This window comes from Lepidochelys olivacea (assembly GCF_965140295.1).
Source record: "Lepidochelys olivacea isolate rLepOli2 genome assembly, chromosome: 21".
NCBI classification, from domain to species: Eukaryota; Metazoa; Chordata; order Testudines; family Cheloniidae; genus Lepidochelys; species Lepidochelys olivacea.
The window spans coordinates 14,184,945-14,201,186 of record NC_140431.1 but is presented as its reverse complement, the minus strand read 5'-3'; the positions used below and the strand labels follow the sequence as shown (position 1 = coordinate 14,201,186).

Genomic DNA, 16,242 nt, shown 5'->3' with positions numbered 1-16,242 from the left:
CCCCCCCATGCCAACCCCATCACTATAGGGACTGCCACTCGGGGCGGGGCCATGGCCTCTCCGAGGAATGCAAAGCCAGATGTCAGCAAAGCTAGCTGTCCATGGCTTGGCCTTGCCTGCCTCCCAGAGACCTGGTTAATGATATCACCCGCCTACAGCCCAGCTGGTCCTCCCAGGCTACGTAAACTACAAGTCAGGAAACTTGCAGAACAAGCTGAAAAAGCAAGGAGGCTGGTACCAGCCCTGTTCCTCTCCAAACTCAGCTGCAGGAGATGCCCCACCCCAGAAGCAGACGCATATACACAGTCTCTGAGGCAAAGGGAAGGCGCTTAGGACTCCCGCTGGCCCACAGACCTCCAAAAAAAGGCCCTGCAGGCCGACTAGAGGAATTATTGCGGATGCTGCCCAGCATGCTGCTGGAAGCCCCAGGCATGGAGTGGGGGTGTAGCAGGTCTGGGGAGGGGCACAGGGTAACAATAGAGACCATGGAACAGAATATGTGTCAGGAAGGCAAGTGAGGCTTTAAGCTGGCAGCTAGCGAAGCATGGCAGGTTTGGGAGAGACGGGTCCACAGGCTCATGGTGGGGATAAAGCTGCAGGCAGGAGACACTGAGGCAGGGTCTGTGGTTGGGGCAGCATACTATAGCCCTGACCCTCCATGCACACCACCTCTGGAGGGCGTCACTTACCCGCCCCGCCACAACGTCTGCCTCCCCAGCCCCGAGGGCAGGCAGCCAGCGGGGCGGCTCAGGAGGGGATTCCGACTCCCTTCCTAGGGTGGAATTCGGGGCCGGGGCGGAGTCTGGTTCAGGAATCGCCGGGCAGAGACGAATGACGCGTCGCTCGGCAAAGACCTCGATTTGGTTGGGGAGAAGGGCCATAGCTGGGTGCACTAGCTCGGACTTGTCTCGCACTCAATGCGCACAGAGGCTTTGGCATGCCAAGGCGGTGATCCATGGCGAGGCCTCTCAGGCAGCTGAGCTGGCTTGTCTCCCCGGCCGGGATGCTATGTATTCCCTGCTGGGGGGCATCTTTAGGGCTATTTCAAGAGAACCGAAGCAGGCAACGATTTCAGAGCCCGTTAACAGTGCAGCGCAATTCCCAGCCTGCACCGATCTCTGTCTGCTATCGCATCACGTCAGGCCTTGAACACAACGAACAGCAAACAGGGCCTTGGTGCTGGGCAGAGGCAGGACCACGTGGGTTCCACAGTTCCTGGTCTGCAGGATTGTGCTTCAGCATCTAAGCACCAGACTAAAAAAGCTTGTGAGTTCCTAGCCTTTAAGGGCTTGAAGAAAAGCTTGAAAACACGGACTAAGAGTCACCGAAGCCCCTACACCTTTCCTGAGCCTGCAGACAACGGAAGGCCCCGCTAGCCTCCTGCTCTCTGCCTGCCGCGTCGACAGTTGAGTCTCCTGAGGGCTGTGATAAATTGGGCTACGTCTGGTTGCGGGGCTCAGTGTGCGGCTGGCCGGGTGGGGGCTTGTGAAATACGGGAGGTCAGACGAGATGACGTGGGGGGTCCCTTCTGGCCTAGAACGCTATGGGCATGCCTGCACTTAAAACGCGGCTCGGGCACAGCTGTAGCACATCTGGTGAAGATGCTCTAATCCGACAGCAGAGAGATCTCCCGTCGACCTCATTCCTCCACCTCCGGGAGAGGCTCTCCAGCTGACACAGCGCGGTCTACACTGGGGCGTCGGTCGGTGTAGTTTACGTCGCTCCGGGGTGGGGATTACTCACAATGAATACTGCGTGCAGATGTGGTCGCCCCGTCTCAGAAAAGATATACTGGAATTGGAAAAGGGTCAGAAAACAGCTTCCGAATGAGGAGAGATTAATAAGACTGGGACTTTTCAGCTTGGAAAAGAGGCGATTAAGGGGGATAGGAAAGAGGTCTATAAAATCATGACGGGTGTGAAGAAAGTAAATCAGGAAGTGTTATTGACTCCTTCTCATAACACAAGACCTGGGGGTCACCAAATGAAATTAATAGACAGCAGGTTTAAAACAAACAAAAGGAAGTATTTCTTCACACGACCTGTGGAACTCCTTGCCAGAGGATGTTGTGAAGGCCGAGACTATGACAGGGTTCAAAAAAGAGCTAGATAAGTTCATGGCTATTAGCCCGGATGGACAGGGATGGTGTTGCTAGCCTCTGTTTGCCAGAAGCTGGGAATGGCTGACAGGATGGATCACTTGATGATCACCTGTTCTGTTCATTCCCCCTGCGGCACCTGCCATTGGTCACTGTTGGAAGACAGGACACAGGGCTAGATGGACCTTTGGTCTGACCCAGTGCGGCCGTTCTTATGTTCTAAACCTTCAAGATAAATCAAGTTGATCTGAAACTGCCACCAAATTTCAACCCAGAGGCTGAAGAATCTAGTGATCTCCACACAGAATTTAGGTGCATCTTGCCTGGGACAACACAGGGGCTTGAATGTAGGTGACCAACACCACAATACACAGTTCAGCGGCCCTGGTAACAGTCTTCCACTGCAGCTGAACTGGGCTGGATTCAAACCAGCACCTGAGAGGTAACCATCCATACCTCATCTCCTGCCTCTGAGCCAGTCAGGCCCTCAAAGGCAGCTAACCAGTCCTGTGCCCGTCTCTCTCAGTCTCTCTAAGGGAGCCATGAAGAAGTACAGCAGTTTCATCATACTAGATGCGATACCAAGGTGCCCTCCACCAGCTCTCCTCTTCCTCCTGCCTCTCTGCACATTTCCCCACCCCCCATCCTGCACCTGTCGCCGGTTACCCTTCCACACACACCTTTCCCCAACCACCTCTTTGTCTGGCATCAGGCCATGCCTGCAGCTGCAGAAGGGCTGGGCATAAGCACTCCCCCCGAAAGCCGACTGCAGAGTGACAGTCTCCTGTAAGCAGTTCCCTGGGGCTAGCTTGGCTCGGTTTGCTCTCCCTGCACTGCCCAGGGGGATGGGGACGCACTGCAGCCAAGCTGGCTGCTCAGGGCGCGAAGGGCCGGCATGAGACCAGATCATTTAAAGCGAGGGATACTCACCAGCAGCCGCCGGCAGTAGCCAATCTTTCTGCTGCCGTCAACGTTGGTCAGGACAAACGAAAAGGTTTCACTGAAAGACAAGGAGAAACGTGTTTCCACTGCGCTGCTAAGGGTCAAGGCACGAGAGCCACAGGAACGTAGCTTGGAGCCACTGAGCAACGGGGCAAAAGGAGGTGGGGAGAGAGTCCCCAGCACTGCCCAAGATGGCAGCCTAGCCCCCTACCCTGCCAGTGACTGACGCTCCCAACAGCTGGATCCTCCACTTGATTACCAGTCAGGTCCATTGGCTTATACTGTCAGCCCCCTGGGGCAGGTCCTGTCCAGTCCTAGCACAACGGGGGCCTGGCCCGTGACTGGGGTTTCGAGGTGCTACGGGCTGGCAGTGTGGTTAGTGGACAGAGCCCCGGCTCGGGACTTAGGAGAGCTGGGTTTTATTCCTAGCTCTGCCACCGGCCTGCTGGGTGACCTTGGGCAAGTCATGACCCCGCTCTGGGCCTCCGTTTCCCCATCTGTAAAAATGGAGATAAGGACACCGACCAGCTTTGTAAAGCGCTTGGAAATCTCCCGATAAGAGCTGGGCGTTTTTGTGATCACAATGAATAATAACTATCAAGAAGAACAAATAAACAGACCACAAAACATCTAGAGGAGAGATGCTCAGCCCTGAGCACTAAGCAGCGTGGGATGATGAAGCACTAACCCCTGGCCAGATAAACTGCAGCGGTTAAGAGCCAAAAATGTGAAACCTCAGCCAGGAGTGGTTTGGTTTTGCAGAAGCCAGGCAGGGAAATTCTCCCTACCCAGGCAGCTCACTGGGTTCCTGTGACATCCAGGCAGTAGGAGGGAGCACGAGGACTCGCTTTTCCTTCCCCGCTCCCTGCCCACGGGCCCCTGCTGCAGCGCTGGCTCCGGGTGGTCCCTTAGCCCGTATCAATCTGGGAGTCACCTGGTGTATTCCGTGAGTGGGGCCCAGTGATTGCCATCGGGGAAGCAGAAGAGGGGGATGGCTTGCAGCAGCCTCTCTTCCTCCTCCTTCTGGCCCCGCAGTAAGTTCTCACGCTGAAATGAAAATGATACTAGAAGTAAAATCACAATAAAAGAGGATCCAGCCCAGGCCACTGCACAAGGGAAACATCTGGACTCTCTAGCTGGGCTCTGTAGGTTACGACCGGTGCGTCGGCAGAGCAGTGCAGGGCCCCGGGACTGGAAGAGTGGGTCACTACCTAGTCCGTTGTCTCTCTAGACTGCCTCCAGGGTGGACACGAGGATTCCCCAGTCTAGTGGGGGAGCATAGGCTTTAAGCGAGAAGGGCAGCATAGCTGTTGGTAGCTGCAAGGCCAGACGCAAGACTCAGCTGAACTTGACGCAGCCCACAATGAAGCTTTCCAAGCTGAAAAGGAGGCACCGTGACCATGAACAGAGGTGCATTCTGGAGCCGGGCTGACCCTCCCAAGGGAAGGCAAGAGCCAACCTCCCATCAGAAGCACCATTTTCAACTCTTCTCCTCCTTTCCCTGAAAAGGGATCAAGCTCCTGAAATTTCACATACCGCATCTCTCCCCCAGGCAGGATTCTGCTAGGAGGTGTGGGGTGGGTGGGACAGAAGAAAAGAGTTTGGGGCTCTGATTGAGAGAGCCTGTGCTCAGTCTCCTTTGCACTTCCCATGTTCTGGGCCTGTTGGGGGTCAATTTGTCCCCCCCAGATTAAGTTAAAATGGCCTCAGGCTGCTGTAATCTATGTTCAGGCTGCCCAGAGCCCTGATGGTTTTGAGGTGACTTCTAACAAATACATGCACATTCTGTAACCAGGACAGGGCTCCTCACCTTTGGGAACTGGTAGATTATCTTGGGTTCATAATCACCTCCTGATTTCTTCTTTAGTGAGACCACGACGAGGTATTCAAAGAAGAACTGTCCTGGTGAGTAGCAGAAGGGGCTTCGATCTCCCGGCCTCCTTGCAGATTCGGATTTGCTTTCGTCCTGGGATGCGTCCTGATTTACATCTGTAACCCAAAAATTATGGTGTATGGTGACGTGGCAGCCAATGGGGGTGCCTTTTTTAGTGATCCAGAATGCAGTTCGGCTCAGAGAGCAGGGCGTAATGCACCAGGACCTGCACTGGAAATGGAGAAGGGAGGCAACCAAACAAGGAAACACAGACTGTGGGCTTGTCTATATTGGGATGTTAATTCGGATTAAGGCAATGTGCAAATGTAAAGCATAATAAGCTATTCATAGAATATGAGTGTTGGAAGGGACCTCAGGAGGTCATCTAGTCCAAACCCCTGATCAAAGCAGGACCAAGCCCCAATTTTTGTCCTGATCCCTAAATAGCCCCCTCAAGGATTGAGCTCACAACCCTGGGTTTAGCAGGCCAATGCTCAAACCACTGAGCTATCCCTCCCCCCAGTTCCTCATTAACTCCCTGCATGCATGATTTTATTCTGGAATAGAAGACTCTCATTCAAAATTAGCTTAATCCACTTCCAAAATGGATTAAGATAATTCAGAATAAGAATGTCCACAGGCCCCTTCGCACCTGTAAAACACTGTGTTCATACAAAAAGAACAGGAGGACTTGGGGCACCTTAGAGACTAACCAATTTATTAGAGCATAAGCTTCCATGGGCTACAGCTCACTTCATCGGCTGCATAGAATGGAGCGTATAGTAAGAAGATATATATATACATACAGAGATGGTGGAAATTGCCATACAAACTGTAAGAGGCTAATTAATTAACATGAGCTATTATCAGCAGGAAATTATCACAGAGGAAGCAGCTGTCATTCTAATGCAACCTACACCAACTCCTATAATGTATTCATCCCGTGATGCATTTGGCCCCCTCCGCTATCAGTTGGATGGTGCTATTAACTTTCACGTTTAATTGCCGGCTGTGCAGGTGACAGGAGAAAAGAGAAACCCCCTGTTCAAACCTGAAAGGAACAGACAAGGGCTGCTGCTATGGAAAAAAGAGCTAATACCACCAGGGGAGAACAGGAAGGGCTTTTACAAATTTGCCAAGGGAAAAAGGAAATCCTAGCGGGTGTGAAAATCGCCTTGCAGCTTCCGGAGAGCAGAAAGTTAAATGCAGTCCCAGTATTGAGCCACATGGGCTATTTCTTAAGTTTACATGAGTCACTCTCACAATGTAACCTAGAAACCTGGGCTCTCCAGGTCACTCCCTTGCTGCTTGTTTAACTTCTACACCTCGCCCTGAAGGAGTACAGAGCAGGCTGACTGGGCCGGGGCAGGGAGGCCAAGCACCTCCTAGCACCAACACAGCAGAGCCCGTGGGTGTGAAGTCCGTCAGAGACCCCGCCCATCAGCAAGGGCAGTATTTTAAAGCCACAGATGTGCAGGGTGCTCCCCCGCTGCAAGGAATCCAGAGTGCGGGATCTCTCAGCCTTCGTTCTGCATTAACGCTGTTTTCTCCGTTCTGTGTCCCGAAGAGAAGCCATTGCTATTGCGAAACAGAAAGCCTGGAATAGACAGTGGTCTCCCATCCCGGAACTAACCAAGCCCAGACCTGCTTTGCGCTTTATACCAAGCACAGCCAGGCCCCTTCTGACCCGCAGGACACTGTGTGCACACACAAAGCCGCTGTCCTTCCAATGCAATGTACACCAACTCCAATAACCTCTTCATCCCAGGATATATCTGGCCGTTATCATTTGGATTGTGCCATTAACTTTCAAGTTCTATTGCCCCCGGAGCAGGTGACAAGTGGCTACAATACAGGGTTATTAGAGCGGGGCAGTGTTGCTCACCCCGAGTCCAAGGCTCAACAGAACAGAAATAACCACAAGTTGCATCACACAGGGGTGGAGGTGTGCAGAGGATCAGCAAAGCACGTGGTGCAAATGCACTTTAGGGCACCAAGAAATCATGAAATGATGGGGCCATATTTATTGCAGTCTATCTGTTCTACCCTGCGCAGTCTGGGAGAAACTGTCATTCCTGAGCACAAAGTGCCCCTACAGCTGGTATAGCCAGAGCTGGGAGGGGGAAACGTCAGGGAGCATACAGCAGATGCAACAGGTCCTACATCACCCCCCTGCCCTGTGGTTGGCATAGGGAGAGGGGGCATAGCCAGGGCTCCCCTGCATTCCGGATACTGGCAGTTAATGTAAGTTCTGCCAGGTGAGTGGCCTGGTGCACAGCTGAGCCAAGATCTCAAGGATAAAACTTCCCACAGCCCCCATTGGCCTGGAACGGTGAACCGTGGCCAGTGGGAGCTGCGATCGGCCAAACCTGCAGACGCTGCAGGTAAACAAACCACCCCGCCCTGCCAGTGGCTTCCCCTGGCGGGCCGCGTGCCAAAGTTTGCCGATCCCTGCAATAACCTATAATAACAAATCTTAAGGGAAAGTCACATTTTATGAACTTTCATATACTTTTTACAACTGAGATTGCAACTAGGGTAAATTGGTAGGCCCAATTATCACAACAGGCATTAACGAGGGTGACATTTCTATATCTACGCTCCCATTCCTCCATCTTCTTGGAACCCTCAGCTTTGTCTTCAATGACTTGAGAAAGTTCTCAGGGGGATGAGGGGGATGTCATAGAGTCCCCGGGTGATGCGTTGGAACTGCTCCCTAAGAAGCCAGTGAGGACTCTGGGGGAGCCTCCTCTCTGTGAGCAGACTGTCTTCAGGGCAAGAAGCTCACATGGCTTCCACGTTCCTGGGTCTGACCTTGGAGCATTCAGCATCCTCTGCCCCTCTGTGCGCTTCCCACAGCGAGTCCGCTCAGGCAGGGTCTTGGGGAAGCCAGAGGGTCCTGCACTCCAACTCCGCAGTCAGACGTGACTCTCAGCCAGCCAGTAAAACAGAGGTTTATTAGATGACAGGAACATGGTCTAAAACAGAGCTTGTAGGTGCAGAGAACAGGATTCCTCAGCTGGGTCCATTCTGGGGGGCAGTGAGCCAGACAACCACGTCTGCACTTCACTCCTCGTCCCCAGCCAGCCCCAAACTGAAACTCTCTCCAGCCCCTTCTCCTCTGGGCTTTGTCCCTTTCCCGGGCCAGGAGGTCACCTGATTCCTTTGTTCTCCAACCCCTTTAGCTCTCACCTTGCAGGGGGGAAGGACCCAGGCCATCAGTTGCCAGGAGACAGAGTGTCGGCCATTTATGTACACTGGCCCTTTGTTCTGCAACAATTACACCCCCTTATCCCACCCCCTAGAGACTTAAGAACTGCATAGGAGAAACTGAGGCACCCCTACAGTATTCAGAGGAAACATTAAGAACAGTCCCACTTCGTCCCAGGGGACGACTGCTAGAGATGAATCTCAGCATGCAGCTGGGAGGTGTACTCCCTCCATGGGGCCACATCTCAGCGGAGCTAGAACCTCCATGGCCCGTGTCTATACCCATCATGAAGCCTATGAACAGATCTGCCAATACTCCAGGGTCCCGTGCGGTTTCATACCCTGCTAGCGTAGGACTGCCTGCTCTGAGCCAAACCGACGGCAGTAGAATTGGGCAGATGAGAGCCTTGGATGCAGACAGCATAGTGGCACCCGGGTCTGTCCCTTTCACAGCACTCCGACAGCAAAGGGATGAATACAAGGCAGATCTGCAGAAGAGCCTCTCTGCCGTGCGTTCTCGCTGGTGGCATCCATCTTATTTTAAGCAAGCATCACATCCCAACTTGTACAAAGCAGCTTCAGGGCAAACTTGGACTCCAAATTTGAGGCCATCGTTCTAAAAATGCCTTGTTCCCCCAGGTCTGGCCCAGGACCAGATGAAGTAGAGGTGAAGCCTTTTGCTCTAATGGAGGCTCTGTCCCTCTCTGACCAGCTGTAGGAGTAAGCGGGAGGAGGGCTACAAGGACTGCGTGCATGGTGAGTCACCCTGAAGCCCTTTCTCCTCTGCTCAGAGCACCAGGTCTTGGCTGCCACCCTCTCCTTCTGCCCAAGCTTTGGGGATAGGCTCTCAGAAGGGTGGGGGGTGTCTATCGGGCCAGTTACAACCACCTTCCTCTTCTCCAGTGAGAGGGGGCCCAAAGGTGCAGTGCCATCCTTGTACCCTGGCACCAGTCTTCTCCCACTGCCCACACGCTGGGCATGCACTCCAAAGAGGGGGGCGTGCAGTCCTTAGAGGGTGCTTTGACCTGACATTGTCAGTGACACACTGGGGCCTGTTCCAAACCCCCATTAGCCCAGTCCCCTGATTGCCCCAGGCACAGCCAGGGCCTCCACACAGAGATATCCAGCATCAGGAGCAAGTCAGCTTTGAAACAAGTTTCTAAAGGCGAATGTAGTGCCCATCTTTAAAAAAGGGAAGAAGGAGGATCCTAGGAACTACAGGCCAGTCAGCCTCACCTCAGTCCCTGGAAAAATCATGGAGCAGGTCCTCAAGGAATCAATTCTGAAGCACTTAGAGGAGAGGAAAGTGATCAAGAACAGTCACCATAGATTCACAAAGCAGGACCGACCCCCAATTAAATCATCCCAGCCAGGGCTTTGTCAAGCCTGACCTTAAAAACCTCTAAGGAAGGAGATTCTACCACCTCCCTAGGTAACGCATTCCAGTGCTTCACCACCCTCCTGGTGAAAAAGTTTTTCCTAATATCCAACCTAAACCTCCCCCACTGCAACTTGAGACCATTACTCCTCGTTCTGTCATCTGCTACCACTGAGAACAGTCTAGAGCCATCCTCTTTGGAACCCCCTTTCAGGTAGTTGAAAGCAGCTATCAAATCCCCCCCTCATTCTTCTCTTCCGCAGACTAAACAATCCCAGTTCCCTCAGCCTCTCCTTATAACTCATGTGTTCCAGTCCCCTAATCATTTTTGTTGCTCTCCGCTGGACTCTTTCCAATTTTTCCACATCTTTCTTGTAGCGTGGGGCCCAACACTGGACACAGTGCTCCAGATGAGGCCTCAGCAGTGTTAGGTGCTGCTGCTCCGTCCTCGGAAGGAGCCCCAGGGACACGCCTGCTAGGCACCTAGCACCATGCGTGTCCTTTACTGGAAGAGATTAGATCTGCTGGGTGCAGGGAGGAGCCAGGCTCCTCCTGGATGGTACAGAGGTTCTTCTCAGAGTACCTATGGAAGCTGGGACAGCAGCCTTGTCGGGCATAACTGAGAGCGCTGGAAGTGGAGGAAGATTTTCCTGCCAGTGTACAGCAGCTGCGGGAGGTAGCTGCTACGGTCAAAAGGCTGCACTTCCTAGTGGAGCGCACCCTCCCTGTCAAAAGGTCACCCTCAGCAAAGCAGCAGGCTGCAGCTAAAAGCAGGATCTGGTTTCTACCGTACTGACCGAATTCAGATGTTATCCTCTGATTTCCAATAATATAGGGGAAGAGAGATCCTGATTAGGCCCCACCCAGCCCATGCCTGGGGAGCCAGTGCAGGAGTGCTCATGGCTCTATGTCCTTGCTCATGCTTTGCCTGGTCTAACCTTAAAATACACTCCAGCCACTGTGCTTCCAATATTGGCAGGATCAAGACGCCACCTGTCTGAATCTCTCCACCAGGTATCAAGGGACCAGGCACCAATAATTTGTTCCCTTCTGAAATCCCGACACCCCTAACTGGAAATAGCACGGAGGGCCAATGGCACTTTCGGAGCCCCTCCGCCTTGCAAATGCAGCTGAGACTTTGTGGGGAGAGTCATCTTAATGGGTTACAAGTACCTCTGTGTCCACTCCGTAGCTTGGCAGTCATAAAAGCCACCTGAGCTTATCCATACCTTCCACGCCAGCTGGGTTTCTGTCAGTGCATGCTGGGAAAATCTGGGCCTCTATCCCACAGTGCCTCAGCAGAAGATAAGAGTGCCCAGCGGACTTACGCTCTAGGACATCCTACCATTCAGGGAGATGGGAGGAAGGAAACTGGGTCAAATTGGTTGCACAGGTCAACCAATGGGCCCCGTGCACACGGAATAAGAAGCGTGCCCTGAACTCCAGCAAGGGACACGTGGTCATTGCCATGGATGTAATCCGGTGGGGTGGCGGGAAAGAACTGGAGACGGGCAATGAGCACCATGAAAAGAGCTAGAGAGAGCCAGCCCGCCCAAGGACTGGCTACAAGCCTGTGGCGGGGACCTTGGTCTCCAAAGCACTTTCAGAAACACAAACCAATCCACTCTGAAGTAGGGTGACCATAGGTCCCGCTTTGGCTGGGACAGTCCCCTTTTTAAGCCCTGTCCCGGCTGTCCCGACTTTTTTGGCAAAAAAGGGCATTTGTCCCGTTTGCTCTGGCCAACTGTTCATCAGTTAGCCGGAGCGCACGGGACAAATGCCCAGTTTTGCCCCAAAAGTGGGGTGTGACCCCAAGCGGGGTGCAGAGGAATATGCGGGGGGCAATGCCAGCCCTGCGCGAAGGGAGGGAGGGCTCGGACGAGTAGCGCAGGCCAGGCCAGCCCTGCACGGGCAGGAGTGGGGGCAGTGGCGTGGGCTGGTGGCCTGGGGGGTGAGCAGCATGGGCCAGCCCCACTTGGGGAGGCGGGGGCCACTTACTCAGAAGCCAGGGAACAGCGTTCTGACTCAGGACGGGAAGATCTCGGCTGCTGCAACAAACGTTTACTGCTACGCCTCCCCGTTCACCCAACATCCTGCCCACACCCCAGCAACTCCCGCAGGCTGCCCTGCTGGGAGTTTGGGGTCTGAGGTGGCTGGCGAGGTGAGGCGTTCACCCTGATGGTGAATCAGCCGGAATTGGTCCCCATCAGTTTGTGAACGGGGGGGGGAGGGGGGGCAGGTCTTTCCTTGCTGAGGTGGGAGTGGTTCTGGTCTGATGGAGCTCTCCATCAGTGATGACAGGAAAGCGGGGGAGGGAACAGGCCTGGCTGGTGAAGGCTGGGTATAAGGAGGGGGGGACGGCAACAGGGAGTAGCACGACCATCTCAGGAGGAGGGGACTGGCCTCCAGACTCCTTCCCACTAAGGGAAGTCTGTCTGTTTGGCTGGGTGAGTGGGTACCGGGAGCGAACAGCTGCAACTGGAACCCAAAGCGGGTGCAGCTCATTTCCACCTCTTCCTCCTGGTACAGCCTGGCATGACTCTCAGGAGAGAGGGTGTGGGAGGAAGGTGCCCCTGAGGCCCAGTCGACACTGAAATTGCCCGGATTTCACTAAACTGGTTTCTGAATTGAGCGAGTTAAGATCAGTGTAATTTCTTGGCATAGATAAGCCCTGCACACACACCCCTCAGGCTCCTGGCAGCACTGCATGGGGGATACAGAAGGGACACTTTCTGCCTTGTCTACATGAGATCAGAACTGGAATGATTACTAGGCTCACTCCGGCTCAGCAAGGCGGTTCCTGCTGTGATAACATCAGACCTTTAAGCACAGAATTTCTTTAATATTTTATTATTTGCATAAAATGTTCCATTTCTCTGGCCACTTTTGCAGTGCAGAAGACTTTTGTTTCATGCTCTGTTTGCAACATGCAGACACCCACCTGCCCTAGCGGAGAGGAAATGGGTTTTCTACAGCTCCACAAACACTTGACAAGTATCAAAAAAACAAAACCAGCCTTCCCCAGAAGAGCCGAAGGGCTTGCCGCTCCAGCCCACAGAGCACCAGAACGATGGGCATGCAGATTCCTGGCAGGGCGGCCCCTGGCCTCCACTCCTCCCTGGGCACCACATGGCAAATGCCACATGACAAAATGAAGGCCCAGCCAGTGCTGCGCCTCTAAAGTGGCGATCCTCAGCCTTGCCTCCACTTCTATCAAGCCTGGCATTTGAATTCAGGCAGCACCGAGCCCGAGGTATCTGGGACACTCAAAGCACCCTGTAAATGGTCTCTCTTGTTGCCCGGTCCAGAGACCAGTGAATATTTCAAGGTACATTATCTTGCAAGCCATCTGCCCGTTTTCCAATGATGGTTAGAATGTTTTCCCAGCACTGCTGCAATTCTGAGCTGACTTTAGGGCCCACTATCTTGAGGACTGATAAGAGCCAGACCAAGACAGGGCCAAGAGTTAGGGCTGGGACTTGGGAGACTCAGGTTCTAGTCGATTCGTCCTGGGGGGCGGTATCTCTCCGTGCCTCAGTTTCCCGCCCTGTAAAAGGGGGAGAGTGGCACTGCCCTACCTCGCCAAACAAATACAAGTCAGATTGTGCCCTGCTCGGATTCGCCAGTAACAGAGGGCATATACAGACCATACGTCTGAATCTATACCCTGTTTAATAGCTTATCCCAGCAGCATTTCAAGGGTGTAAAACTAGAATGTGCATGGCCCCCGCATGCTGGGCAGAGAGGTGTGAATCGGGAAGGCGGGGCTCTGCAGAGGTGTGAATGACCCCGCCAGGTCGGGGTGCCGGAGGCTTGGCCAGCGGGTGGGAGCTCGTGTGAGCTCTCCACCCAGAGCCTGCCGGGCTAGGGGAGGGGAGGCAGCAGGTGCCCCGGACAGGCAGGATTCAGAGCCAGCGGATTTCAAAGCGGGTTGGGCAGAGGGAGCCCCGTAAAGCCCCCTCGCAGCGGCACGGGTCACCGCGGGAGCGGGCCCGATCCTGCCTTCCGAGCTCCGCGTGGGTCGCCGGGGCCAGCGCTGCCTTCCCGCTCCGGGCCGCGGGAATCCCAGGCTGCTGCCCCCGCAGGAAAGTCCCGGATCCTCCTCCCAGAACAGCTCCCAGTCCCGAGCCAAGCGCCTGGGGGGGGCGGGGAGACGCGGCGGGGGGGGGGGGACGCAGCAATGGGGCAGAGGGACCCGGGGCGGAGGGGGAGAGGGGGCAGCAATGGGGCAGGGAGACCTGGCGGGGGGGGGCAGCAATGGGGTAGAGGGAGACCGGGGGGGGGCAGTAATGGGGCAGGGAGACCTGGCGGGGGGGGGGCAGCAATGGGGTAGAGGGAGACCGGGGGAGGGGAAAGGAGGGCGCAGCAATGGGGCAGGGAGACCTGGCCGGGGCGGAGGGGGAGCAATGGGGCAGGGAGACCTGGCCGGGGGGCGCCCAGCAAGGGGTCCGGAGCGAGGCCAGACGCAGGACGCGGGTGGGGCTGGGGGGTCCCCCCTCACCTCTCCGGGCCAGCCGGCGCCGCACGCTGTTTCGGAAGAAGCTGGCGATCCCCGCCCCGGCCATGCCGGCTCCGCTCGCTCCCCTCGGCAGCCGCGGCGACCCTGAGCGCGGCGCCCGGCCGCCGCGTCCCTCTGCAGCCCGGAGCGGGCACCGCGCTTCCGCCTTCGCTCCCGGCCGCTTTCGCTTTCGGGGGGCGGAGGGAGCGCTGCACACCTGGGGGGCGGGGGGGAGGGAGGGAGAGCGCTGCACACCTGGGGGGCGGGGGGGAGGGAGGGGGAGCGCTGCACACCTGGGGGGCGGGGGAGCGCTGCACACCTGGGGGGCGGGGGGGGAGGGAGGGGGAGCGCTGCACACCTGGGGGGGGGGAGAGGGGGGAGCGCTGCACACCTGGAGGAGCCCTGATAGGGGGTGAGGAGCTACACATTTTGTGGGAGAGAGGCAGAGCTGGCTGCAAACCTGGCGAGGAGGGCAGGGCCCTGAACCAGGTCCTTGGGGAGCTGGCTGCACACCTAGATGGACGGCAGAGCCCTGACCCCCCTGGGGGTGAAGCTTGTGACCCAGATGCCCCACGCTGGCAACCGAAAGACACAGTTCTGAGTCTCTACCCAGGGCCCTGCCTATGCCCCGCTGGGCATGTTTCCCCTCTGATCACCCTCTTCACAATATTTCACCCATGGGGGTGGGGTGCAGGCTCTGCCCAACACAAAGGACTCGCTGGCTGTCCTGGAGGTGTGTATGGGAAATATTTTGGGGGTTCTGTCACCTGTAGAATATTGGGGTCCAAAGCTGCTAGAGGTGAAATTGGTCCCCCGGGGGTGGGCGGATCTCGGAGCTGACTCCGTCAAGCGTGAGAACAATTGACATCTTTTGGCCCAGCCCGGCCACGTCTTGACAGTCCAGACAAGGCGTGAGCTTGAGCCTTGGCAAAGCCCAAAAGAGCGCCTGAAAAATACCCTCAGTGGGGGGGACCATCAGGGCAAAATGCCCCAGCTATGAAAAGAGACACACAGTTCGGAACTGTACAAAGGGAGAAAGAACGGCACAAGATGGTGTCCATTATGCAGGCGACTCTGCCAGTGTCTCGTGAAAGGTGTCTCGGAGAGAGCTGAAGGAGGGGACGCTATTGAGCTGGGTGGCAGAGGCAGAGAAGCTGGGTGCTTCCCAGAAGTCGAGGGGCTGGGCACTCAAGGGTACTGTCAGGAAGGGGGGAACTTGTGCCCCAGGGTCAGTGTGAGCTCTAGGGGTTAACTAACTCCAGAGATTTAGCCCCAGGTTGTCTCTGCTTTCTTAGGGAGCCTAAGGGCTGGGGTGCGCCAATCGCTTAGCCTGCAAAGGGAAAGAATGGGGCTCACAGAGCCTGGAATGGGGTGCTTATTTCATCAGCAGTTGGTTGTTTGGGGTGAGTTTCCCCAGGTAGGCACAGACAAGGCTCCCTTGTGCTACAAGCAGACAGTAGCGATTTACCCTGTACCCCCCAGGTAACCTTGAAAGTGTCACAGACCTGCAGAGGGGAGGGCCCTGATGGGGGGGGCACTGGCTGCACACCTAGATTGGGGGGAGAGCCCTGCCCCTGGTGGGGGAGCTGCACATATGGGGGAGTTTTGAGCCTGCCCCTGTAGTGGGAGAGGTGGGTTAATCTACACACCAGGGAAGGAGAAGGTGAGACTGGGACAGGGCAGCCTTGCTCCTTGTGGGGGGAGGGAGGCAGGTGTACGCCTAGAGGGGAGGAGAGAGGACGGCTCTGCTTCATACCTGGGGGCAGCTGCTGTCAGGCCCTGCTGTCCTGCCCTGATCACATTTCTGCTCCAGCTGCAGGGGCCTCTTCACAGAAGGGGCCGTGCTCCTCGTCTGTCACTCAGCAGCCAGCTCGGCTGCCAAAATGCAGCCCAGCAGAAGGATTCCTGCCTCAGCCAGGGCCCGGAGGCAAAATGCATTGCTTGGCACCCCAGGAAACCTCCAGGCACAAAGCCAGCTTCAGGTCCTTTAGCACAGCATAGAGAGCCTGGGGTAGGACCACAACATTTCTAGATTGGAAGGCCAGAATGACCTTCTGCATAACACAGGCCAGAGAGCCTCAGTTACCCAGTGGTTTCAACATCTTTTTGTTTATGCATCCAAGGATCATATTAGCTGTCTTAGGCCCCGTATTGCACTGGGAGATAATGTTCAGTTGGTTTCCACCAGGACTTCTGTGTCCTTTTCAGAGACACTGCTTTCGAGGATACAGTTCATGCTGTAA

At 55.4% G+C, this 16,242-nt stretch overlaps 1 protein-coding gene across 1 annotated transcript in view; it reads right to left on the bottom strand.

The window, feature by feature from the left end:
* The window catches only part of DENND2D (DENN domain containing 2D), a 29,506-nt gene extending 15,336 nt beyond the window's left edge, over positions 1–14,170 (bottom strand). Inside the window, exons 1-4 of the mRNA XM_084611106.1 lie at positions 14,003–14,170; positions 4,851–5,029; positions 3,975–4,087; positions 3,029–3,098 (exon numbers count right to left, since the gene is read on the bottom strand). Of these exons, the coding sequence (XP_084467232.1) occupies positions 3,029–3,098; positions 3,975–4,087; positions 4,851–5,029; positions 14,003–14,066 (426 nt within the window). The 5' untranslated portion in view covers positions 14,067–14,170. The remainder of the gene's footprint in view (positions 1–3,028; positions 3,099–3,974; positions 4,088–4,850; positions 5,030–14,002) is intronic.
* Between the last annotated feature and the right edge of the window lie 2,072 nt (positions 14,171–16,242).